Below are 26,583 nucleotides of genomic sequence, written 5' to 3' on the forward strand. Positions count from 1 at the left end.
TAGTTTAGTAATATAAAAAGAATACCATCAATTGCTGAATAATTAAAAAATATATAGTATAGAAGCAGCTTCTGAACCAAATCTCTGCACTGTTGGTTTTCAAATCTTAGCTGAATAATTCTTCTAACATACTGATATACAAATCAGAACCAAGCTTCAAGCTTTATAATAAAACTAAAGAGTTTATAAAAATTTTTAGAAAAAGAAAAAAATATCAGGCATAAAATTAACATAATCCTTAAAGTACAAATATGTACCTGAAAACAGAGTAGGGGTTTTTATTAGTCATTTTTATTCAAATTGTTTAAAATTTATTTCAAGATTTAACTATCAAAGGATATCATACAGCATTGTTTCTTACTATATTTAACGTAATAAATACCGTTTATGAAATTTTTATTTGTGCTTCTCAAGAAAGTATAAATCCCTCAAATATTAGAATATAAAAATACAAATAAAATAGTGTAAAAAAAAAACAAAACCAAACCCATTGCTGTTGAGCTGATTCTGACTCATAGTGACCCTATAGGACAGAGTAGGACTGCCTCATAGGGTTTCCAAGGAGTAGCTGGTGGATTCGAACTGCTTACCTTTTGGTTAGGAGCCAAGCTCTTAACCACTGTGGCACCAGGGCTCCTAAAATAGTGTAAAACATCATCAAAACCAAAAACCAAACCCACTGCCACCAAGTAATTCCGACTCATAGGGATTCTACAGGACAGAGCAGAACTGCCCCATAGAACCAGTTCCCAAGGCTGTAATCTTTACAGAAGCAGACTGCCACATCTTTCTCCCATGGAACGGCTAGTGGGTTCAAACTGCTGACCTTTCAGTTAGCAGTCCAGTGCTTAACCACCATACCGCCAAGGCTCCTTCAAGACATTATCAGAATACTCATCATGGGTAAGAATTTAAGGAGCAATCAGAATTCATACATGAACAAATAAAAGGCAAACGGAAGACTGAATTGGCAAATAAAATTATAAGACCATGAAATTTATTTTTTCTCTATTTTTAGTTTGTGTGTATGTGTGTTTTAATAGTCTCAGCGTGGTCTACAAAGCTCAGCTATGTCTTCTCCTAATTGGTAGCCCTGTGCATTTTTCATGTTTACATTAAAAAAATCACATTAAAGTAAAAATTTAATTTAGATATAAAGACAGTTTATTAACTTCTCATTGAGGGTCTCAGTCTCAAAGAATTTTTAGTACAAGAATTTACATTTCTGTCAGAAATATGGCTTGTTTCTGGAGAACTGAAAGTGAGTCTCCCAGGGGAATGAAACAGGATCGTATTGTTGGCTCTCTCCTTCTGAAGTGTCTGTTCCCATTTGAAATAACCACATTGTTTTCTGTTTTCTTGGTATTTGCCAGTAGGGCAACAATAGAAGACTTTTCCATGGTTTGGTCCATTATTAGAAACAACAAGTCTCTTAGATCTTCGGCCACACTTGCATAAAAGAGGTGTCATTTTCCCACTCTTCCAACGCTCTTGCAGGTTAACTGTAGAAGTTAATACAGAGGGGAGAATCTTCCGGGAGGTACTTCTCACTGGGGAGCAATCAGATGATGTATGTTTTTCTTCATGAATAGTGAAGGTCTGTTTTTTGGCTGCTGGGAAAGCTGGGGGACTGGAGAGGCTCCTATTAGTACCGCCTAAAAGAGGATGTTTTCCCAAAATTGAAGAATGAGACATACTGGCATTAACACTATTGAAGGTACTTGATTTGGGTTCAGGTAACTTAAAGGCAGAAACATTTGGAACTGGGTCTTTGACTTTTTTTACGTTGTAAATAGTAGTATGAGGGCTCTTATACACAATAGATTTAGAGGTCTCAGATTTTTGAGGAGTTCCCTCTGTGCTCCCAAAGTTTTCATGACCTAGCATTTCAGGTTCTTCTCCAGAATTAAGTGAAGTATCTAAGTCTGAGTCACCAGTGGGAAGTATACAATCTGTATTTTGCTCAGGCTGAGATGCTGGCAATAAAGCTACATCCTCCCAATCAGCCAACATAGGTAAACAGTCAAGAGCAGAACTCATTTCCATATCAGAAACATGATTGACAGAAGAAACGGTAGTGGAAACAAGTACCAACTCTGACCCAACTGTTGAAGAGTTAGATTTGGTATTAAATGCAAGGTGTCCATTTTTTATTTGCTTCTGCATGTTGATAGGTGAATTCAAGCTGGGAGACTGCAGCTGCCCCAGAGAAGTAAAGGACTTACTATTGAAAACAGATAAACAGCTTTTGACATTGTGAATACCTGCTCTCACATCGCTCTTTAGTTTTAACTGATCTTGTTGGACCTTTACGGAAGAATTCACACAAGCCGATCTCATTTGAACTTCTTCACTGGAATCTGTTGTAATCTCAGGCCCCTTATCACATATCCTGGGGACCTGGAGGGTACTGTTGCAGTCAGAAGCTTCTTCAACCCGATTTGTATTCAAATTTCTGGCCAAAATGTTGGGATTCCTCTTAGTGGGTACCTGTGATTCCACAGACAAAGCCAACAGCTTTTGGAAACTGCATTTATAATTTCTTCAGTATACACGATGAGACAAAAGAGAAAAATGTCACTGATGGACTTCTAAATGATCTGTTGTAATGTGTCATTGGGTAGATTCCGACTAATAGTGACCCCATGTGACAGGGTAGAACTGCCCCATACAGTTTTCTTGGCTGTAATCTTTAGGAAGCAGATTGCCACGTCTTTCTCCTGTGGAGCTGTTGGGTGGATCTGAACCATCAATCTTTCGGTTAGCAGACAGGTGCTTAGCTATTGTGCTGCCATGTTTAAATGACTACACACATGTAATCTACGTTTCAATGAAACTGTGGTGACTCCTGGGGTTGAGATGACAGAACAAAGAGGCAAGATACCACTAACCTTATTCAAGGATCTAGTAATTTTCATTAAGCAACCATCCCTGATCATTTTCCAAGCAAGATGGGCAGTATTCCGAGAATCATCCAACCCTGAGGAAATAAATATTAAATGCTGAACTTGCTAGTACTAATATAAAGAAATGCAGGAAAAAAAAATACTACCACTTATATGGAAATAGGAGTTCCTACGTGGTGTAATGGTTAATGTGCATAGCTACTACTCGACAGGCTGGAGGTTGGAGTCCACCAACGGTGCCTTGGAAGAAAAGCCTGGTGATCTACTTCCCCAGAAATCACCCATTGAAAATCCTAGGGAGCACAGTTCTACTCTGACACACACGGGGTTGCCATGAGTCAGAATCAGCTCTACATGAATTGGCGGCAGTGATACATGGATATCAGGGCACGCCGTTAACTTTACGATCCACTAATTTTAACCATGAGAAGTTGGTGCTGTGGCAGCGTCATCACTGAAGGATAAGGTCTTGGACATTTACTGAGGAAACAAAAAATCTGATAGGCAGTCCACAAAATGTGACTAACATTCCGTAGGGACCAAAATTTGTGAGTAATCCACTAGTCTTGTCTACTTTTTTCACTAGTCCACTGTGTTATTTGGGCATTTGTTTAAATTTCATTTGATTCAGCTAATTGTTTTCATTCTTTTTAGCAACTAGAAAGCCACTAGATGGCGGTCTTTATAATAGTTTATGAATGTAGTAATTTCAAAGTTTTACCAACAATTTGAATTGTAGGATTAGGAGCTTTTTGTAGGCTGAAAGATATTCTTTATTAATGATATTATAAAATAAATGGGATTCACATGAAATATTTTATAAGAATAAAATACTCTTATGACTTACATAATAATTTTCAATTTATACTAACCAGAATGCTCTCGTCCTGAGAATTCTATTCCCACTTCCTGCAAGGCACCACTTAGTCCTTTTGGTTTTCTCTTATAGAAAAGCTAAGAAAATAAAAGAAGATCTATCTAAAAAACCAATTACTGCTAGACAAGCTACGTATTAACCATTTTTCATGATTTTCAGTTCTATTAAATTTGAAATGTACTTATTTTTGTTGTTTTCAAATACTTGAAATATATTTATGTGAATATTTAGAAAGAAAACATTTTATTTGTAGAACCTCATAACCATGTGTAGGAAGACAGCTTAATCATTTTTCAATGGATGGAAAGTGAACATGCCCCCATCTTTTGACCCTTACCTTGTAAGTTGCTCTGAGATCAATCCAAGAATTTAAGAACACAGGTTTTAACAGCTGTTTCCTTTTACACTCATACTCCAGGCAAACCCCCAAGTCCCAGTCTGCATTAAGCACATTAAAAGAGAACAAAGTCAGTGGTGCCAGAGCTTTTTACTTATGCCATCATTTATAAATTTATAAACAGTTGGAAGATGATACGAAAAAAAGTAAGATTTAATTGTTCTGCTAATACCTAGTAAGTATTCATTTTACATAACTTACTATTAAGGAATTAGGTTGGTGACAAAGTTTCAACATGATTTCTTAAGCACCCCAAAAAATTTCACTGAATATTTCAGAAAGAAGGGGAAGATATTAAATCACAAGGCCTATATGGAGAAGGATGGAGCTGTGGTGGTTAAGCATTCAGCGGCGAACCAGAAGGTCAGCAGTTCTAATTCACTAGCTGCTCCTTGGAAATCTTATGGGGCAGTTCTACTCTGTCCTATAAGGTCACTACGAGTCAGAATCAACTCAATGGTAATGGGTGTACGGAGAAGGGGCCCTGGTGGCACAGTGGTTAAGGTACTCAGCTGCTAACCAAAAGGTCAGCGGTTTGAACCCAGCAGCCACTCCACAGGAAAAAGATGTGGCAGTCTGTTTCCATAAAGATTTACAGCCTTGGACACCCTATGAGGCCATTCTACTCTGTCCTATAGGATCGCTGTGAGTCGGAACTGACTGATTAGCAGTGGGTTTATATGGAGAAAGTTATCTGCTTTCAACATTCTAGGAAAATATTTATGTAATTGAGAAACCATTTTATAGCAAATTAAAACCCAATATGACTGTCAATACTATGCTATCAATGGTGCAACATTATTACCAGTAATGATTAATGGTAATGCTACATATAAAAGGCCTACTTGAAATTCCCCATCTTTTTTTTATGTCTACATTGGTAAACCTTAAGGTACAAAAGCAAAGGATGTAAGCTAAATGAGAACACTTTTTATTCAAAGTTGTAACAAATAGCATGGTAAGAGTTTTCACTTAATCACATTTACCTGGAATCAGAATCATCCACCAAGATTCTTAAAGTTAAGGCTTAAATTTTTAGGGTATCCCAGAGTGGTAATTTAAAAAAGATTAATGAATTTACTTTTCTTACTTAACTTCTGCTAGGCACTTGTATTTCTTTTCCTGGCCCAGGAGTGTAACAAGTATAATTCTTACTAGAAATAAGGAATTAGGTACTACCCATTTACAAAGGATAGGCGTAACTTATTTTTTTACCTGACCAAGTAACAAAAGCACATAATTTTACTTTGGAACTAGAAGGATCCAAGACCTCAGTAGCAAAAAAAATTTTCTTCTGTTGCTGAATCTTATGAATCCATTTACAGAACTGCGATAAGCAAATCTTCAGAGGGACCCCTTCATCAACTTGAACCTAAATAGAAAGTTATAAAATCTGAATTCAACAAATTCCATAATTTTTTTTTTTTTTGTACTTAAATGAAGGTTTACAGAACTAGCTTCTCATTAAACAATTAGCACACATATTGTTTCGTGACATTGGTTGCCAACCCCATGACATGTCCACACTCTCCCTTCTTGACCTTGGGTTCCCTATTATCAGCTTTCCTGTCCCCTCCTGCTTTCTAGTCCTTGCCCCTGAGCTGGCATGCCCCTTCAGTCTCATTTTGTTTTATGGGCCTGCCTAATCTTTGGCTGAAGGGTGAACCTCAGGAGTGACTTCATTACTGAACTAAAAGGGTGTCCAGGGGCCATACTCTTGGGGTTTCTCCAGCCTCTGTCAGGCCAGTAAGTCTAGTCTTTTTTTTTTTTTGAGTTAGAATTTTGTTCTACACTTTTCTCCAGCTCTGTCCGGTACCCTTTATTGTGATCTCTGTCAGAGCAGCCAGTGGCGGTAGCTGCGCACCATCTAGTACTGGGCTCAGTCTGGTGGAGGCCGTGGTAGTTGTGATCCATTAGTCCTTTGGACTAATCTTTCCCTTGTGTCTATGGTTTTCTTCATTCTCCCTTGCTCCTGAAGGGGTGAGATCAGTGAGTATCTTAGATGGCCGCTCACAAGCTTTTAAGTCCTAGACAGTATTCACCAAAGTAGAATGCAGAACATTTCCTTTATAAACTGTTACACCAGTTGAGCTAGATATTCCCCAAGACCATGGTGCCCACAGCTCTCAGCCCAAGTAATTCAGTCCCTCAGGGAGTTTGGATGTGTCTATGGAGCTTCCATGACCCTGCCTTGGACAAGCTGTGCTGGCTTCCCCAGTATTGTGTACGGTCTTACCCTTCACCGAAGTTACCACTCATCTATTGTCTAACAAATTCCGTAATTTTTGAGGAGTTAGTATAGGTAAGCACTGGAGGATATGATGAGGAAGAGGTTATCCTGGCAAAGAGTGTTATCTAGTGAGAAGATGTTAAAACACATGGGACAGAGGTAACATAATGATTAGAACTTTCTATGGTAAGAAAAATTAGATTAATAAATCTAAACTCACACCGAAATATAATAATGAAACCCATACAACAGAAATAAAAGACAAATGTGAGTCACTTAACTTCCATAAAATATATCTGACATTCTTTCTTGCAACACGATTCTTTCTCATTTCTAAAGATTCCAGCGGACTTATGGAGAGCACATTATTTCCCTTAACCCTGAATAAATCTAACTGCAAATGGCATAGAGTTTTTTTTTTTTCTTTCTGAAACTGATTTCTGAATCTTAAAATTTGCATTATACCTGCTTGGCTTAGGGTGGGGAGGGCACATACCTGCTTTATGCCTGTCAGTTCCATGCAAAATTCAGAAAGAAGTGGGTGCTCTTGAGGCTGAACAAAAGCATGGAACTCAGATTCAATCTCTCCAGTGGATGTATTCAGCAACACTGCTGGAAATTCAACTAAATGAAAGAAACAATGGACGCTTAAATATATACTGGCTAATGCTGTAATCACCCGAAATGAAGTACGTATTACCATCTCATAGTATTATTAAATAATCATTGTTTCAGTCAGAGCATATTAAGATGACCAAACAAAACAGCACAGTGTAATAAAATTAAGCCAAAGAATAAATCAAAAGGTTGAAGCTCTGATCTGAATATGTCTACTTAGAAGAAAACTCTTGGATATAATTCCACAATTAAATACAAATACTAATGGACCTTGAAATGCACTCCTCTTCTGCTATAGTATTTTTTCAGTATCTGTACAAACGAAGTTTTATATGCAATCCTTAAATAATTACAGTGAAACCAGTAAGAGCCAGAATTTAACAGGACTGCCTTGTTTTTCCAGGCTTCCCAAGTTTTCTGCCTTTTCTATCACTCCTTTTAGTGGAAAATATTTGAATTTTCCTTCTCTGACTGATTTCTGCCTTACACAGGTTCTGGCTTTTACAGGTTTACTGTATCTTATATGAGTATAAAAAAAAACTTCTAGATATTAAGGGTGTTTTTTTGTGTTTTAAGTTTTATAGTAAGCTACCAATTCATAGATCATCCTGTTTTCCTTAACTAACTGTTTACTGGTTTCTATCTAAACATTAAAGTGATTCATCTAGTACTAGCTTTGGTCACTGGCCATCCAGACTTACTTATTTCCTGGCTATGGTGGTGCTTTCCATCATTCCAGCATGTGGACTCAAAATCAATGACAATTAAGTAGTCAAACAACTGTTCTGCAAAAGATAAACGTATCCTTATGTTTTATCAGCCTAAAAGTACAAGGCTACAAAATGTAAAGAAACTAAGCCCGCTACAGTACTCACTGATTTTGCTTCTTCCTAGATTTCCATTTGCTGGTGCAAATGACTTTCTCCTAATTAATCCAAGCTGCCTAAAAATGTAAACGAGATATGATCAATAAACTAATTCACATTCCTTTTGAATAGGCTATCAAATTAATGGTACTACGCATATTGCAAAACTCTCATTAATTGTGTATTGTGATTAAGGGGATACTGAACTAGACTTTGCGGACAAAAAACATAGGTTTTCATCCTAACTCTGCCACCCTCTCTTTTGATTTTCGTAGTCATTTTACCTGCATGGGCTTCAAAGCACAGTATTTGCAAACTTAAGCTAATTCTACCTGCTCCCCTTATTTCACGATAATATTGAGGAATTTAACTAATGCATTGAAAAGCTTAAGATGTTATTTTTGCATCTGCATTTTTTTCAAGGCTTGCTTTGTGTACAGCAGTCTTGAGAAGATAAGAGCAACAAAGAACATGGTCCCTTATTAAAGCTTAAAAAACCAGACGAAGAAACAAGACATCGATGAAACCACTGCAAGGTAGTATATGCTAAAGGACTTCCAAAAGCAATGCACGCTAGGGAGGCCACAAAATGGGAAGAGCTTACTAAGACCTTAAGTGAAGGTAACACTAATGACTTTGACTAGGTAGATTTTAACTAGACAGGTCACTGTATTTACAAACCAAAAGCCAAACTCGTTGCCTTCGAATCGATTCCAACTCATAGCGACTCTATAGGACAGGGTAGATAGAAATTTTGAAATTTTGCCTTTGTTACACATATGTGCCATTAAACCGCAGTGGGGACTGTGGGGTATAATTACTGGTACTTCATATGCAGCACTAAACACTTAAGGTAGGCTTGTGGGAGGGGGCAAGAAAAAAAATCCACACTACCCACCAAAAATTCAGATACAGTCAATGATTCAGCATGCTTCCATAAATGAAACCACATGGTATCAACAAAAAATTCAAAGCAGAAAATAACTGAGTCTCCAAAGGGTTAAGAAGTATGATGGGAAGTGCCAGAAGGGAATTATAGCTAACATTTCTTGATTGCCTACTCTGTAAAAAACCAAAAAAAAAAAAGAAAAATCTAGATAGGTATCACTTAATCCTCAACAACTGTACGAGATGACACTTTTGCTGCCTATGTTTTAGCGAATGAAAAGATTGATACAGAGGTTCAGTAATTTGCCTAAGGACAGTTCTGGTACGTGAACCCAGGCCTGTCTAAATCCTGGCCCATGCTATTCACTAGCACATTACACTGCTTCTAACAGTCAGAAACGGGAACAGCATGTCCAATGATCAGGAAAAAGTCCACAGACTCATATTACGACTTAAACGAACTACTACGAAGTAGTGGGATAAACAGCTTGTTGGGTGCAGAGGGGCCTGCCATCACGTCCAGGCGCTTTCCGAGGGCTAAAATGGGGCACAGACTGGCTCAAGGCCACACAGCCGAGAAGCCAAGCGGTCCAGGTACTCGACTCTTTCCGCCCTCGCGCAGAGGGCCTGAGGCTCGAGACCGGGGTACAAGCCTAAGCCTTTCAGTTCTGGGCAGAAAGTAGGGTCGGAGACGCAGCGGCCGTAGGGAACGGAAGCTGCCGCCACGGACTGCAGGGCCGACCGGAAGCGACCCCCTGGAAACCCCCACCTACCGCGCCAATTTCTTCGTTGCCATTCCCGACGCTCCTTACTCTTCCAAGTCCAACTGCCGGAAGTCGCTCGCCCGCTACTTCCGGTCAATTCAAAAGCCCCGCGTGGCTGAGATGGCAGGCTGCAGACCAGAGAGAAGCCCAGGAGGCCGCAGAGGCTGCGCCTGCGCTCTCCGCCGGCTTAACGCGTTTCCGGGGAGATGTGGGGAGAGGTTTTGGGCGGGGAAGCCGATTGGCAACGCCCCCTCCACTTTACTGGCGGGCTGGGGAGCGTTTGAGCCGTTGGAAAGCGGTTTCGAATCTGGGGAGCGGACGGTAAAACTGTTTGGCTTGCTCTGGCACATTTTCTTGTCCGCGAAACGGCAAAGATCGTCAGTACGCACTGTGAACTGTGAAGTGAGGAACGGATCTGAGGGAGGTTTATAGGCTGTTGAAGCCCCGACTGCGTCCCCTCAGGAGACTGCCCGGGCCGGGGAATCTGGGCGTCGGTTTCCTCAGTTTTAGCTGATCTTTCTCCGCAGCCTCATGGAGCCAGCCGGGGAAGGGGCCGGGAGACATCCCAAGAAGGGCAGAAAGAGAAGGCGGGCCCCGAACAGGCTGGTCAGGGCGCCTGAGGCGATGAGAGCCGGTTGGAATCTGGAGGAGAGGCAGCCTGACGCCAAGGTGAGCTAACGGGGAGCCCGTCGGGCGGCTCTAGGCGATTTGGGGTCCCCATCTGCCTGGACGCTGGTCAGGCAGGCCCAGCTCACCCACAGATATTTATTGATCTCTTGTGTGTTCTTTTTTTGTGTGTGTGTGTCAGAAATTGTTCTGGCTTCTGGGGGTTTTCAGTGCACAAAAACACAAAAATCTCTGGTCTCATGAAGCTAATAGTCCAATGGGAGAATACGACTGATGGTGACTGCTACCATTTGCTGAGAGCAATACACGTCATTCGTTCCTTCAGTCATTCATCAGCTTTTTCTTGTCTGCTCTGTGCCGAGCACTTGGGTACATCAGTGGATAAAACGAAATCACTACCTAGTAGGGCTTATGATCTAGTGGAGAGATTCCGAAGATAAACAGTAGATGCAAGAAAGTTATATAGTATGTTAAAAGGTGATTAGTACTAACAAATCATTTTGTTGTTAAAATGGAATTCCGTTTTTTTTTTGCCTATCAGATTAGCAAAAAAAATGTAAGACGTATAGAAATTGACAGTCTTATCACACTTATTTTAAAAACTCGAACTCACAGACAAGTTGCAAGAGCACACACATGCACACACAAAACCATTTGAAAGTAGTTGCTGACACAATGTACCCTCAGATATTTTAGTGTATTTCTTACAAACAGGGATGTCCTCCTACATAACCACAATTACAGCCATCACAATCAGAAAGTAGCATTGATAGACTATTGGCTACTAATTCTCAGACCCCATTCAAGTTTCTTCAGTTGTTTCCAACAGTATTCTTTTTAGCAGTAGGATCCAATCCATAATCTTGTATTATATTTAGTTAGTTGTCACGTCTCTTTCAATCTGAACAGTTCCTCGGTCTTTCCTTGGCATTCATGAACTTACTGCACGTAACTAAGTATAATTAACGTTCTGTAACAATTTTTATTAAATATTCTATAAATGTCACGTTATAGGTTGTCGTCTTAGACCTTCATTTTCAATTAATTAGAACCCTCCTTATGTTTGAATGGAAACCCTGGTGGTGTAGTGGTTAAGTGCTATGGCTGCTAACCAAAGGGTCGGCAGTTTGAATCCGCCAGGCGCTCCGTGGAAACCCTATGGGGCAGTTCTACTCTGTCCTGTAGGGTCGCAGTGAGTCGGAATCAACTCGACGATACTGGGTTTGGTGTTTTGGTTTTGGTATGTTTGAATATATGTTAAAATAATGAAAAAAAATGAGAAACTGGAAAATTTAATAATTTGCCTTGCTTTGTTGCTCTTCTTAATAATCATGGTTTGCTATGCCCTGATTTATTTTTGCAGAGAGCTCGCTTATCTACCATTTTATTTGCTGAAAACTGTGAAGTAACCCACAGCCAGCTATGTGAATTGCTGAAGTATGCAGTTCTGGGCAAATCCACTGTTCCTAAACCCAGGTATGAGATGAACTGAAATGGTAAGTATAGTAGACCAGAGGTTTCAAACTGGTATCTAGAGGGCCATATTTGGTTACTGACATTATTTGCTTGCAGTGCAGCATGTCCTAAAAAAATTTTTTATGATAGTTGCCGATAATTAAATTTGGGAATCCCTATGTAAAAATCCAGGTTTTTGCAACTGTCCCTGTATTCCCACAGGGCAACAATTTGTCCAATTTGTCCAAACTGAGTTGTGGCCTCCAGCTTTAGATGGGGCGTGTACTCTGCAGTGTCCCACCTGGCCTGCTTCCCTTAATTACACTACTTTTCAGCCCTACACAGGTATTTTGAGTTTTAAGCCTCCAGTGAGGACCCAGTTGAAATAACATGAATATACATTAAGACTCCTAATGAATCTTTTTTTCTTTTTAACAAATAAAGGGCAAAGAAAATTTTACTATTCTTATATTGTCAAAATCATTATAAAATGGCTTATGAAAAAAATTTTTTATATATATCAATAGATTTTCAAATGCACACATTTGTGAGGAGGAGGTTATTATGAATTGGCTAGACACCTCAAAAGCCTTCCTTTGCATAGCAAATGTGGCCATTGGTCTTGTCAATTTATCTAAAATTGGCTTTCTTAAAGCCAGCCGTGGGATTACCCAGCTTAGGAAGGGCTGCAGAACAGGTTGGGATCTTGGGGATGTGTGTCTTTGTGAGTTTAGTTCTCATTTAAAACAAGCCTTAATAGGATAATGAAAGCAATGCATTTTATTTGGTATGTTACTTGATTCAAATGTAATAGTAATTTAGCTCGAGAGCTCTTTATTTGACTTCTGTTTAGTAATAGCAGTCAGTCAGTGATGGTAAATGCCATTAGCTGTTGCTCACTGCTTTTTTTCACACTCCCCTTCTGTATTTATGTAACTGGCTTGAGAATGTTACTCTTAGTTGTGTTGGTTTGATTTTTCAACAGTTGGTGCCAGCTTTTTCACCAAAACCACCTGAACAACGTGGTGGTTTTTGTTCTGCAAGGAATGAGTCAGCTGCACTTTTACAGGTTCTATTTGGAATTTGGATTTCTCCGAAGGTCATTCAGACACGTAAGTTAAGAAAACCTTGTATTAGAGCTGAGTCAGGTCCTCCCCCCTTGACACTAGTGCACGTGTCTCAGACTGTGTGCTCCTTGGCAACCTGACTAGGCAAGCAATAGGTGTTGTAGAAAACAAAAAGGATGAAGATTCAGAAATTTTATATTAAGATTAGCTTTGTCTCTGATTTCTTTGTTAGTCTGGGCAAAACATTTATTGCCAGATTGTAATCGGTAGTTTCCAGGTTGATACTGTCCTGTGTTATTGGGGCTGTGCTGTTTTGAAAAATGGTAAAACTTAAATAAAACCTGTATTTTTCTGCTTCTCTTGAAAAAAGTCACAAGACTAGACACTTAAAACAGGATCTGATTTTTTTTTTAAGTGTATTTATAGACTACTTTCCTATATGCTAGGCATTATATTAATCATGCTGCATGCATCGTTTTTAATTCTTGACAGTTCAGAAGGGATAGATACTTTTTTAATCCCCATTTTACAAAAAAAGAAACTGAATAACTTGCCCAATTACAGTTAGTAAGTGGTGGAACTGGAATTTAAGCCCAGATGAGCCAGAAGCTGGAGCGCTCAATCTCTGTCATTTGTCCTAAATACCTGGCATTGGGTGTAATGAAATAATAGATGTGGAAGTGCTTTCAAATATATAAGGGACTTTCCTTGTCTAAATTGCACATTTCTGTAATGTGTGTCTTTGTTCACAATGTGTAGCCAAAGAAGCAGAGGACATTTCTGGAGGTACTGTAAATGTCGCCTTTCCACATTAACAGAACAGTTCTCATTTTACAGAGCAAGTAATTAAGGTCCAAACCTTTCATAGCACTGAGCTGACAATAAAGTTCCAACTTTTGACAATGTTTTAACTGCTTTCAAGCATTTTTATAAAAAAAATCTGCTGTGATACATGAGGAAATGCTCTCGATCATTAGGCATTAGAGAAATGCAGATTAAAATTACAATGAGATTCCATCTCACTCCAACAAGGCTGGCATTAATCCAAAAAACACAAAATAATGAATGTTGGAGAGGATATGGAGAGATTGGAACACTTATACACTGCTGGTGGGAATATAAAATGGTACAGCCACTTTGGAAATTGATTTGGCGTTTCCTTAAAAAGCTAGAAATAGAACTACCATATGACCCAGCAGTCCCACTCCTCAGAATATATCCTAGAGAAATAAGAGCCTTTACATGAACAGATATATGCACACCCATGTTTATGGCTGCACTGTTTATAATAGCAAAAAGATGGAAGCAACAAAGGTGTCCATCAACAGATGAATGGATAAATAAATTATGGTTTATTCACACAATGGAATACTAGGCATCGATAAAGAACAGTGATGAATCTGTGAAACATTTTATAACATGGAGGAACCTGGAAGACATTATGCTGAGTGAAATTAGTCAGTTGCAAAAGGACAAATATTGTATAAGACCACTATTATAAGATCTTGAGAAATAGTTTAAACTGAGAAGAACACATTCTTTTGTGGTTATGAGTGGGGAGGGAGGGAGGTTGGGAGAGGGTTATTTACTGATTAGATAGTAAATAAGAACTACCTTAGGTGAAGGGACGGACAACACTCAATACAGGGCAGGTCAGCACAACTGGACTAAACCAAAAGCAGAGGTTTCCTGAATAAACTGAATGCTTCGAAGGTCAGCAAAGCAGGGGCAGGGGTTTGGGGACTATCGCTTCAGGGGACATCTAAGTCAATTGGCAAAATAAAATCTATTAAGAAAACATTCTGCATCCTACTTTGAAGTGTAGTGTCTGGGGTCTTAAACGCTGGCAAGTGGCCATCTAAGATGCATCAATTGGTCTCAGCCCACCTGGATCAAAGGAGAATGAAGAACACCAAGGTCACAAGGTAATTATGAGCTCAAGAGACAGAAAGGGCTACATGAACTAGAGACTACATCCTGAGACCAGAAGAACTAGATGGTACCTGGCTACAACCGATGACTGCCCTGACAGGGAACACAACAGAGAACCCCTGAGGGAGCAGGAGAACAGTGGGATGCAGACCCCAAATTCTCATAAAAAGACCAGACTAAATGGTCTGACTGAGACTAGAAGGACCCCCGCGGTCATGATCCCCAAGCCTTCTGTTGGCCCAGGACAGGAATCATTCCCGAAGCCAACTCGTCAGACATGGATTGGACTGGACAATGGGCTGGAGAGAGATGCTGATGAGGAGTGAGATACTTGCATCAGGTGGACACTTGAGACTATTTTGGCATCTACTGTCTGGAGGGGAGATGGGAGGGTAGAGGGGGTTGGAAACTGGCAAAATGGTCACGAAAGGAGAGACTGGCTAGAGGGAGTGGGCAGAATCATTAGGGGGAGAGTAAATGGGAAGATGTAGTAAGGTGTATATAAGTTTATATGTGAGAGACTGACTTGATTTGTAAACTTTCACTTAAAGCACAATAAAAATTATTAAAAATCTGTTGCGTATTTTCAGAAATTCCGCTTGCCTCCTCCATCATCTAATTTTCTAGCCGATATCATTGGACTGCAAAAGAAACAAATAAATGGGCATCTTCCCAGGACAATGGAAGGTATGGCTGTGACTGGTTGATGATGTGCTCATTATAAAAGAGACTAGGGTTACGCTTGTAAGTAGGTTTTTCGGTCAAGTTTATTGTTATAAACAACAAAACTCAAATCTAATTAACTGAAGCAGGAAGTGTTTTTAAGGGCAAAATGGGAAGGTACCAAAGGAGGTTAGACAGCAGAAACCAACCCAGGGTTCATGCCTCGGAAAGCATCTGGTTAAGTTAGATAGTTAAGGCTACCCCTAGATATCACTGATGCTAGACTCTTAGGAATTACTGTGAATAATTTCTAAATGGTCGTTGGGTCTTTGTATATCTCCTTCAGGGTTCAAAACCTCATGGGAAGAATGGGTTAAGTGCCCATAACTTGACTGCTGGGAGTATGAAAAAGATCTCACCTTTGGCTAATATGCATGCCCACTAATACTGCTCATAATGAGGAATAGGCAGGGGATTTAGATGCTGGCCAGCTAAAAGGCAAATGGCCACGGTAGCAGTGTGTTTCAAACTGTGGGTTGTGTCCCATTAACAAGTTATCATTAACCTTTTTTGGGGGGGAGGGCGACTCATGGAAAAGAACTTATCAGAGTTCATTACACATAGTAAGGATAAGTATTGTTCATTGATGGTTTTTTTGTGTTCAGAAATAAATAATTGAACAACACGTAAAAAAGCTAATTCTTTGAGGGGACATGAAAATAGTAGTGAGGAATAACCAGTGATTTCTTCCAGTCTCTTCCAGAACTATGCTTCCTATTATCTGTGTCCTGTCTCAGCAGCATTTCGTTTCTAACTTCCTGCCTTTCCGTTATTCTCCCCTCTTTGCAATAGATGCCCATATCTGACCTGCAGATGTATTTGATTTGATTTTCACTGTATTTTAAACATCTTTGAACAAATTACAGAGTAGTTATGAGATTCTAGGCTCATGTAAAGGCACAGAATTGTGAAAGAAAAGGTATAATCAGAAAAGAGAAATTTGATATGGCTAAAGAATATAAAGTAATGGGAATGATAGGAGGTGGTGGGGAACTGGAGAAGATGTAGTGGTACGAGATGAGGCTGGAGAGGCAGGTTAAGGCCACGTCCTGTAGTATTTGAATGCCACGCTAGGGCCTTTGGATTTTATCCTGTAGGCAATGAGGTGCCGGAGAGGTTATAGCAACTTCTTTAGGATTTCACTTCATCTTCCTATCCTAAACATTAACGTTCTGAAGGCATAGTCCACTGCACTCTGATCTTCAGTTCAGTTTTTCCTTTGGAGTATTCATCTGTTCTTCCAAGTTTACCTATCATTCTTCTATGGGTGACTCCCATATCTTAATCTTTAGGTTCGATGTCCCAGATTCCAAGCTTGTTGGACTTAGCTACTTGGATATTCCACTGCCATTTCAATCATAACATGGCTAAAAGCATTTTTCTCATCCCTAAATAACAGGCCCCCTTCTTCAAATCTCTCTTCTGTTAGTACCATTTTTCTCTAAGACACCAATCTTGAATTTTAGAATTACTTTTTTTGTTTGTTTGTTTTCCCATACCAATCTGCAGGGCACATTCCCTTTGCTCCTATGAACCTTTCCTGATCACCCTATATAAAATATATGACGGCAACCCTTTTTCTGCCCCAGCACTCCCTATCTTCCTTTCCCTCCTTTCCTTCTCTTTATAGCCCCTATCCCTACCTGATGTGTTATATATTTAATTGTTGTCCATCTTCCCAATTAGAATTCAAGGTCCATAGGGAGTTTTGTCCGTGTTGTTCGCTGGATAGTCTCCAGTGGCTAGAACAATGCCAGGCATACAATAAGCATCAGTAAATTTATTATTCTGTCACCACGCTCTACCAGTTTTTCTTGGGTAATGTTTTTGATATATCCCTTTTCCTCCATCCCTACCAGCATCCTAATCCAGACCTGAATAATTTTTTGCCTGGATTACTACAAAACCTCCTCGTCTCTCTACTCTAATTTCCACATATCTCTGGGGTCGATCTTTCTTAAGATACTGTTTTGATTATGTCACTTTCCTTCTTAATGAGCTTTCAGTTGCTCCCACTTATATATTGAATGGTAGACTAAAGTCCAAATTCTTAAGCCTGGCATACATAATGGTCTGCAATTCACTCTCTCAACCTTGTTTCCTATACTGCTCTCCTACACAGACCTTTTTTTCTCTCTCATCAGTCAGCTCATTTCCATACCAAGTCTGCATTGTACATTTCTGCCTTACCTTTTCTACTTATGATACTTTGGCTCTTTTGGTTGCAAGAACCAGCTACTTGTTCAAGCTGTCTTAAGCAAGGGGGGATTATTTTGACGGATGTATGTGAACCAGAAAGCCATCAGGAGCCTAAGTGCCTCTAGGGAAGAGCTGTTCCTTCCTCTCATGGCATCTTTTCTGTTTTCCTCTTCTGACTGGTCAGTTCTCTTATTTTCTAGTTTAGATTCTCAAGCAGATAGTCTGGTCAGTTTAGCTAATTACCATTGTCCCGTCTGAGCATATCTTGACAAGTAATAGCAAGTCACTAGTCAGTCTATAGATGGGTCCCTCTTGACCCAGGTCCCCACCCCTGCTTAACAGGCTGGTGCTGCACGAGTAGGTGGCTGGGGATAGAGAAGATTTAGCTAGAATGAGCTGTTGGGAGTGACAAGCACTATAATGGACAGGTCTGATACACCAACTATCTGAATTCTATCTTTTCTTCAAGACTCTGCTAATCTTTTTCTCTTGAAACATCTCTGGCCACCCAAGCCAAAAGTGTAGTCTTCCTCCTTCCCTTTTATAGCCTTTCTTGTTATAACCCATTTGGGACTTATTCTCTCTTTGTGGTCTTCTAACCGTATTAGATTGCAAACTCCTTAAAAATGAGGCTGGGTCTTATACGTCTTTGGATTTGCACTGTGTTTTGCCTACATAATGTTAAGAAACATGTCCTCTGAGGTTTCTTAAACACACATTCGAACATACATTTAAATTGTCCTTCTTGTTTTAGGGTCTTCATCTTCTGCTAGTGTAAAAGCCACCTTCAACCTGCAGAATGACCCCATCATTCAGAAGTTTGGCTTTAAGAGAGTGGGCTTGACCAGATGCCTTCTAACAAAGGAGGAAATGAAAACATTTCACTTTCCATTACAAGGTTTGTTGAGATGTAATCTGATCTTGGTAACTGTAAGAATATTTAGCAGTTCATTTCAAAATATTACTGCTGAAAGTTCATTTTTCTGACTGCTTTCCAAGTGGCTTATTCTTACTTATTCCATCTTCTATTAATGAGGAGAATGTTTAAAGTACCATGTTTCCCACAGTGTTGGATGTATACCATGATTGGTAAAGCAATGATTTCAGGTAATGTATGAACATGAAATTAAAAAGTATTGAAATATTCCTTTTTAGGCTTTCTTTCATTCCCTTCTCAGTATAGCAAACAGAAGTCAATGTATTGTTAACACTTTAACACCTCTCCAATATTTCTAATCCTCCTCCCATACCACCCCCATTGTTTTTTAAAGCAAATAAAGCAGGTCTGGACTCAGAGTCTTGATCAGTTATATAAAAGAATTTAATAAAATTACTTTGATTTTTTTTTTTTCTTTTTAGGTGCCGGGAAGCCTCAGGTCCATGGCTAGCAATGGAGGCTAGGGCCCTTGTTCAGTGTGGGAGACATGGTCCCCACCATGTAGGGTTGCCAGATGTAATACAGGACACCAGTTAAATTAGAGTTTTGGATAAACAATGAGTAATTCCTTAGCATAAAAAAAAAAAAAAAAAGTTACATGGGATGTACTTATACTAAAAAAAACCATTATTTATCTGCAATGCTTTGATTTCATTTTTTTTTATTGCTTCCTATTTATAGCTAGTAATACAGGTTTTCCATTTATAGTAGTGATATTAAATTTCTTTTTTTAAAACTGCTTTATCGAGATATAATTAGTAGACCATATAATTCACCCAAAGAGTCCTGGTGGTGCAGTAGTTAAGTGCTTGGCTGCTAACTGAAAGGTCAATGATTTGAACCTACCAGCTGCTCTGGCAGGAGAAAGATGTGGCAGTCTGCTTCTGTGAAGATTTTACAGCTTTGGAAACCTTGTGGGGGCAGTTGTACTCTGTCCTGTAGGGTTGCTATGAGTCAGAATCCACTTGACAGCAATGGGTTTGGTTTTTTTCGTTTTATAATTCACCTATTTAAAGTGTACAATTCAGTAGTTTTTAGAATGTTCACAGTGTTGTGCAGCATCACCACTGTAAATTTTAGTATGCTTTTCATCACCCCAGAAGAAATCCCATACCATTAGTTGTCAGTCCCCATTTCTCCCTAACTTGCACAGCCCCAGGCTGTGATCTGTTATCACTGGTTTCTTTCATTGTGCTTGTTTTCATGTTTCATCCATGCTGTATCTTGTATCAGTATTTCATTTATTTTCATTGCTGAATGATATTCCATGTGTGGCTATACCACATTTTGTTTATCCATGCTTCAGTTGATGGACATTTGGATTGTTTCCACTTTTTGGCTAATATGAGTATTGCTCCTGTGAACATTCATATACACGTTTTTGTGTGGGCATGTGTTTTCATTTCGCTTCGGTAGATACCTGAGAGTGGAATTACTGGGTCAAAAAGTTAAGCTTTGCTGCTTTGCCTCTGTCTGAAAATGGGAATCTTCAATGCTTCAAATGCTTTTGGGCCCCTGAGCTGGATGTGCCTGGATAGTGATTTAGGGTACACAACAGAGGGGTTACCCTAAGCCTATAGCTGAGTCTGTTAGGGAAGTTTTTTTTTTTAATCCCAGAAAATGGAGGGAAGTCTCCATGTGAGGTGGGTCGGGAATGTGGTGAATGTTGCTTAAACTTCCTGCCTACATGAAATCCTTGTAGATGTCCACTGGGGTGAAACCTCATTCTGCTTTATTTAGGAAAGAGAAATGTCACATGTAGTCATTTGCGTACTTTATTTGTCTTCCCTTAGTGCCTACATGGAGAGTCCAGGGACTTTGGATTTAGACACAAGTTTAGTTATAATCTCTTTTCTCATAAGGAGGAAAATTTGTTACTTGGTAACTGCCAGGATGTTCAAGTTCCAGGGTTCCCCCCTAATCGCGCCTAAACAAATGAGTGAATGGAGAAAAACTTGGGGACAGATGTTGTCTCTTATTTAATCTTTACATTTAAATCTATGTCAAATATAGAGAAGGTGCCTAGCCAATGTGGTATTTCAGCTTTGCCTGGATGAATCCAAGAGTAATGTTTGCCAGCTGTAGTTCCAAAGGCAAAAAATTTATTCATTTTTCTCCCAGGTTTTTCTGACTGTGAAAACTTTGTACCTACCAAATGTAGTGGTACAGTAACGGACAACAGCCCTCTCTTTGGAATTGACTGTGAAATGGTAAGTACTACTTTTGTTTTTCCACCTGGAGTGTTTCAAACTCTAGTTAGAAGATCACCTGGGTCAAGTGAAAGATGATTCCTTGAGTCTAATGTGCCAATGAACCAGTGCATTCAGTTCCAATATTCAGTTTAAATTGCTGAAAGTATACCCTTTTCCTCGTATTTTAGAAAACTTGGATCTGTGCTCCAGGATGAAGAATAAATATATACAAGTTTTCTAAGTAGTTGATGTGTTTAATCAAGTCTTTGCACATTACTGGAAGTTTGCATCTCTAACTTTTGGACAAGCATACTCCTCTGTCTTTTGGACAGATGTTTTGTTGTTGTTAGTGTTGTTGCCTTAGAGATTTTGCCTCAGTTACTATTGCCTTGGCTTTGTTTTTACACATTAAAGATCAGAAGTCGGATTTCCCTGCTTATACCCCTCTTGCGTTTTACTCTAATTCTAGTAAGTCTCCTTTCAAAGACAGTGCATCCCCTCTCACGTAGTATTCAGAAAACAGTTTCTCAATTCATCAGAGTGGTGGCCAAGAGCTGAAGTTTTTGGAGTCTGCCATACCAGGTGTTGTATCCTGGCTTTAGGAGCCCTTGTGGCACAGTGGTTAAGTGCTTGTTGCTAGCAGAAAGGTTGGCAGTTCAAACCTACCAGCTGCTCCATGGGAGAAGGATGTGGCAATCTGTTCCTGTAAAGAACACAGCCTTGGAAACCCTACGGGGCAGTTCTTCTCTGTCCTGCAGAGTTGCTATGAGTCGGAATGAGTTCGACAGCAATGAGTTTATCCTGGCTTTGCTTGTTAGTGGCTACATAACCTTACACAGATTTCCTAACTTATTGCATAAGTTTCCTCAGCTTCCCTCTTTGTGAAGTGGGGATAGTAGAGACTACCTCATAGGGTTATTATGAAGTGTCATATGTAAAGTACTTAGGACAGTATTAGGTAAAAATAGACTGCTTAATAAATGTTATATTAGGGGTACTTAACATAATACTGGGGATGTGGTACACACTCAATAAGTGGTAGATACTATTCAAAATGCTATTATTTCCATTTATCTTCCTTCAGCATATACTTCCCAGAGAATTCCCATAAGTGTAACATTCACCAGCCTGCTTAGCTTTAATTTCATTCACAATGGATATTTAGTCAGCTAAAGGCTGTGCCATTGCTGCAGGGACCCCAGGAGCTTAGGGCAGATGGCAGTGGATGTAGTCTGAAGAATGAGAGGAAGCGGAAGCTTCCACAGGTCAGTAGCCTGGCTACATTTTGGTATTTCAGTGCCTCACACCCAAAGGGAGAGAACTAACACGCATCTCACTGGTTGCTGAAGGAGGCTGCTGTGTTATGGATGAACTTGTGAAACCTGACAACAAGATTCTTGACTACCTCACCAGGTATTCGTCACCTTACCTCCATTTTTTCCTAGAGCTGTCAGACTAGAGTGGAATGAGACTTAACAGGAGTAGCTCATAGCTTCTATATAATTAAGTTTTGTCTACTTAACTACATATTATCAACAAAGCAGAAAGTTTTAATACTGAAATTGCACAATGTCAGTGTATTATCCTGTTTCCCTTCTTGCTTTCTTATCTTACAACCTTAAGCTAGGATATTATCTTTCTTGGCATAGAATTTCCTAATTGTGACCATTATCTAGTAACTGCCAAACAGCTGGAGCTTTGTTTTCTGGTAAGCCTTCATTTCAAAATCTGCAAATCATTTGGCAGTCACACCTAAAGAGGTTAATCTGCTTTGACTCCCCCCAAGACAAAACAAAACTAAGTTCTCCCATAACAGAAATCTGGGGCTCAAAACCTTAGTCCGTCTATCTTTCCAAAGATTTGTACGTAATTTCAGAATGTACAGACCTCACTGATTCATTTTAGGCACAGAAAAAGCCAGTGAAGCATTGCACCTGTAGACTCATGCTTACTTAGACACAGAGGCCGTGATAGTGATAGTAGCATGATAGTCTCAATAATTAGGCAGTGTTCTTAGGGAACAGTCATGTGTGGCAGAGATGTATATATAAGCATGTCTGTCACAGTATTATAAAAATATGAGAACATAAACGTCTGAAAGTAGGGAATCGGAATACTCTATAACTTTAAAAGGATGTGCCAAAGTAGGTTTATTGATGTGAAAACTTGCTCATGATATATTGCAAATGACAAAATCATGTTATAAAGCAGCGTATGTATTACGATTGTATTTTTATGAAAATAAAATATATGTATATATAAAATATGGAAGAATATTTACTAAAATGAATGAAGTGATGATCCATCCCTGTTTGGTAGGATTATGGGTAATTTTAAATCCCTTTTTGCTTTTTTGTATTTTAACCTTTTCTACTATAAGCATATATGAATTTAAAAAATTTTTAATATTCTTTTTGAAATGACTTCCGAGGAGGAAAATACGCTAATACCCTGTCCATTTCTCTTTTTTTTATTGAAAGCTTCTCGGGAATCACAAAGACGGTTCTTAACCCAGTGACGACCAAACTCAAGGATGTACAGAGACAATTAAAAGCATTGCTTCCTCCTGATGCTGTGTTAGTGGGCCACTCTTTAGACTTGGATCTCAGGGCACTGAAAGTGAGTATCTGATTTAGGACTTAGTTTTTTTCTAGTGTAAACATCTGCTCCGATTATCTCAAAGCTAAAGCCTTGGGCTCCATTCCCTAGCCCACTTGCTTTTTCCTTTAGCATAGGATGTTACTTATTCTGTTCTCTTTCCTCCTCAGATGATACATCCGTATGTTATTGATACATCATTGCTTTATGTCAGAGAGCAGGGCAGAAGATTTAAGCTAAAGTTCTTAGCCAAAGCTATTTTGGGGTAGGTTTATTTGCATACTATATTGTCCTGACAAATTGCACATACCTTAGCATATAGTATCTAATGCATATTGCAAAATTCAGGATCTCTGTTCTCCCTGTTAGTTTGGAAACATTATTCCTTTCATTTCTTAAAAATCCTGGAAACCTAGCTCCAGAGAGAAGTATGACTCAGGGATGAAGCAATTATGGGAGTAGAGAAAGGGGTTTGTATTCACAGCCAAGGGTTATTGGATAGAACAGGCAGGGAAGGACAGAAAAGTTAACCAAACGTTTCAAAACATAACACGCCTATATTGAATATATCCTATTGTGTACAAACACACGCAGATGAATATACAAAGATGTTCCTTATAGCATAGTTTAAAATAGCTGAAAAACTGGAAACATTCTATAGGATTGGTTAAATAAATTATGGTTATCTGTGCTATTGCATAAGGAGCCCTGGTGGTGCAATGATTAAAGCTCTCGGCCGCTAACCAGAGGTTGGCAGTCTGAATCCACCAGCCCCTCTGCGGGAGAAAGATGAGGTAGTCTGCTTCTATAAAGATTACAGCCTTGGAAATCCTATGGAGCAGTTCTCCTGTGTCCTATAGTGTCGTTATGAGTCGGAATCAATTTGACAGCAACAGGTACTATGGAATACTTTGTTGTTGTTCAAAAGAACACAATGGATATGCATGTGGTAATGTGGAAACCTTTCTAAGATAATACTGAAAATAAAGTGGAGATGGAGAGCAAGATCTATACGCTTAGATATCGAGATGATATAGATTAGATACATCAATAAGTAACATAGATATTTGTATATTAAGGTTTTTAAAGAACAAACAAGAAAGGATTTAAGTACATATAGACACTTGTATGCAAATAGAAGATTTCTGGAAGTTAACTTTAAACAGTGGTTACAACATTTAAGCAGTGTGACAAGGGGCTGGCTGAGGAGTGGGTCAGAGTATTGTTGAGTAGCCTTTTGTGGACAAAGCCGTTCTCGATCATTCTGCATCCCCAGCACCTCTCTCAGAGCCTGGCACTCAGTAGGAACAAGAGAATCTATACTGTTGCGATGCAAGTCTGAAATTTTACATGTACCCAGAACATTTGAGATGGTTAAAAGAACCTATCTTAAAAATGCTCCCAGGCATGTCTGTTTTATTTTGCCTTCCAGGAAGGACATACAGTGTCCAAACAGGATTGGTCATGATGCCATAGAAGATGCGAGGACATCCCTTGAATTGGCTTGCTATTTCCTTAAATATGGCCCAAAGAAGGTTAGTATCTTTGACCAGTATGTTTGCCTTTTTTTAAATTATGGGACTAGAACAGTTATAGACCACTGTCTCTTGTTATCTTTCTTTAAAAAAATGGAATGTGATTTGAGCTGAGGATGTATTTAAAATTAAAGCCCATAGCGCTAGCATAATGTAGTAGTTACGTATGAAGCCTCTGGAGTTGAACCCAGTTGGTTTTAAATAAAGGCTGTACTGTTTCTAGCTGTGTGATCTTAGGCAATTTCTCTGAACTTCAGTTTCTAGGTCTGTAAAATGGAAACACCCACTTTAAGGGGGTATTGGTGAGGGTAAATAAGATACTGTGTGTAAAGCTCTTAGTACAGTGCCTTGAATATATTAAGCACCCATACTGGTGGTGGTGACCATTGTAATTGATGCTAATAATTCTTAATAATTATAAAAATCTGTGTAGATTTCTGCTGTCTTGAAGTAGGGGAAGCATGTCATTGTTTCAACAGCGGTTCAGTAGGTACAGATTAGAACAACACATTGTAATAAGGTCTGAAAAGGATATATTTTCTGACAGACCTTATTACAATGCATTCTAACTTATTAGACTGTCCCATTGTACAATAACGTTTCATCATGATTCCATTATGAAACAAATTATAGTCCATCCACTTAGAATAACAAGCAACAGCCAGAATAGTGTTTTGTGCTGTGGTCGTGGAAAGGTGTTCCAAAATATTTCATTAGGCCGGTAAATAATAGTAGCCACTGTTCATTGAGCTCTAAGTGTACAGTTCTAAAATGCTTTTTTTACACTATCTTATTTAATCTTTACAGCAATCCTATGAGCTAACTATCATCCTCATTTTAAATGTGAGGATTCTGAGGTTTTGAAAGGTTAGCTCATGTATCTGGGGTCCCACAGCTAGTCAGAGTGGAATCAGAATTCAAACCTAGGTCTGTCATTTTCTGTCTTCCAGTGCTGTATACCAGGGGCCAGCAAACTTTTTCTACAAATGCAAGCTAGTAAATAATTTTATGGGCCATACTGTCTCTATCATAACTGCTCAACTTGGAATCGTAGTGGGACAATAGCCATAGACAGTGTGTCAGTGAATGGGCACAGCTGTGTTCCAATACAACTCTATATACAGAAAACACATTGGGCCTGATTTGCCAACCCCTGTCCTAAACCACTGCTTCAGAGGTTCTAGAAATGTTTTTGTTTCAGGACCCTTTACCCTCTGAAAAATTATTGAGGACCCTAAAGAGCTTTTATTTGTGTGGGTCATGTCTATCGATAGTTACAGTTTTAGAATTTTAATCTGACAAAATTTTAAAATATTTATGAACTGGTTAAAAATCAGTAAAATATCTATTACATATTAACATAAAAAATATATCTTTATACTTTTTTTAATTATCAGGGAGAGTATCATTGTTTTATATATTTGCAAATCTCTGGTGCCTACCTTAATTGAAGACAGGTAGCTTCTCATAGCTGCCTCTACATCCAGTCTATTGTGTTATATAGTTGGAGAAGGGAGGATCTCATAAACCTCTCCTGAAAAGGTCTCTGGAACCCCCAGGGGTCCTGGAACCACACTGAAATCTACTACATTATGCTGTCACTTGATTTCTAGGGAAAATTGTATCTCACTTGAGTAAAACCTAAGGATATCTGAATAAAGTATGAATTTTAGTTAACGTTAATTTATATTATTGGCTCATTAATTGTGACGAACACACCATACTGATGTAAGGTGTTAATAATGGGGGAAAGTGGGTGTATGGTATATGGG

General features: G+C 39.1%; 2 protein-coding genes across 5 annotated transcripts in view; one reads left to right on the forward strand and one right to left on the reverse strand.

The window, feature by feature from the left end:
• Positions 1-1,141: 1,141 nt before the first annotated feature.
• Positions 1,142-9,752, reverse strand: ERI2 (ERI1 exoribonuclease family member 2). Of its 3 annotated transcripts, none has more exons than XM_023558815.2 (9): positions 9,556-9,752; positions 7,904-7,971; positions 7,730-7,808; positions 6,907-7,034; positions 5,396-5,552; positions 4,121-4,221; positions 3,779-3,860; positions 2,892-2,980; positions 1,142-2,490 (listed from the first exon to the last, which is right to left on the reverse strand). In XM_023558815.2, the coding sequence occupies exons 4-9, from the start codon at positions 6,928-6,930 to the stop codon at positions 1,168-1,170; spliced, it is 1,776 nt and encodes a 591-aa protein (XP_023414583.2). In that variant the 5' UTR covers positions 6,931-7,034; positions 7,730-7,808; positions 7,904-7,971; positions 9,556-9,752; the 3' UTR covers positions 1,142-1,167. The 3 variants fall into 3 exon arrangements, with proteins under 3 accessions (XP_023414583.2, XP_003418853.2, XP_064151728.1); XM_003418805.4 differs by having other exon boundaries at positions 7,730-7,813; XM_064295658.1 differs by lacking the exons at positions 7,730-7,808; positions 7,904-7,971.
• REXO5 (RNA exonuclease 5) overlaps positions 9,703-26,583 on the forward strand; it is a 39,707-nt gene continuing 22,826 nt past the window's right edge. Inside the window, exons 1-11 of one of the 2 annotated variants that reach the window (XM_010598428.3) lie at positions 9,703-9,948; positions 10,074-10,215; positions 11,537-11,649; positions 12,614-12,740; positions 15,218-15,314; positions 18,304-18,447; positions 20,608-20,696; positions 21,976-22,091; positions 23,159-23,297; positions 23,447-23,541; positions 24,709-24,811. In XM_010598428.3, coding sequence (XP_010596730.1) covers positions 10,078-10,215; positions 11,537-11,649; positions 12,614-12,740; positions 15,218-15,314; positions 18,304-18,447; positions 20,608-20,696; positions 21,976-22,091; positions 23,159-23,297; positions 23,447-23,541; positions 24,709-24,811 — 1,161 coding nt within the window. In that variant the 5' untranslated portion in view covers positions 9,703-9,948; positions 10,074-10,077. Of the gene's footprint in view, positions 9,949-10,073; positions 10,216-11,536; positions 11,670-12,613; positions 12,741-15,217; positions 15,315-18,303; positions 18,448-20,607; positions 20,697-21,975; positions 22,092-23,158; positions 23,298-23,446; positions 23,542-24,708; positions 24,812-26,583 lie in introns of those variants that run through there. The other variant, XM_064295657.1, reaches the window with a different exon arrangement.

The sequence above is a fragment of the Loxodonta africana genome, chromosome 12 (genome assembly GCF_030014295.1).
Source record: "Loxodonta africana isolate mLoxAfr1 chromosome 12, mLoxAfr1.hap2, whole genome shotgun sequence".
Lineage (NCBI taxonomy): Eukaryota > Metazoa > Chordata > Mammalia > Proboscidea > Elephantidae > Loxodonta > Loxodonta africana.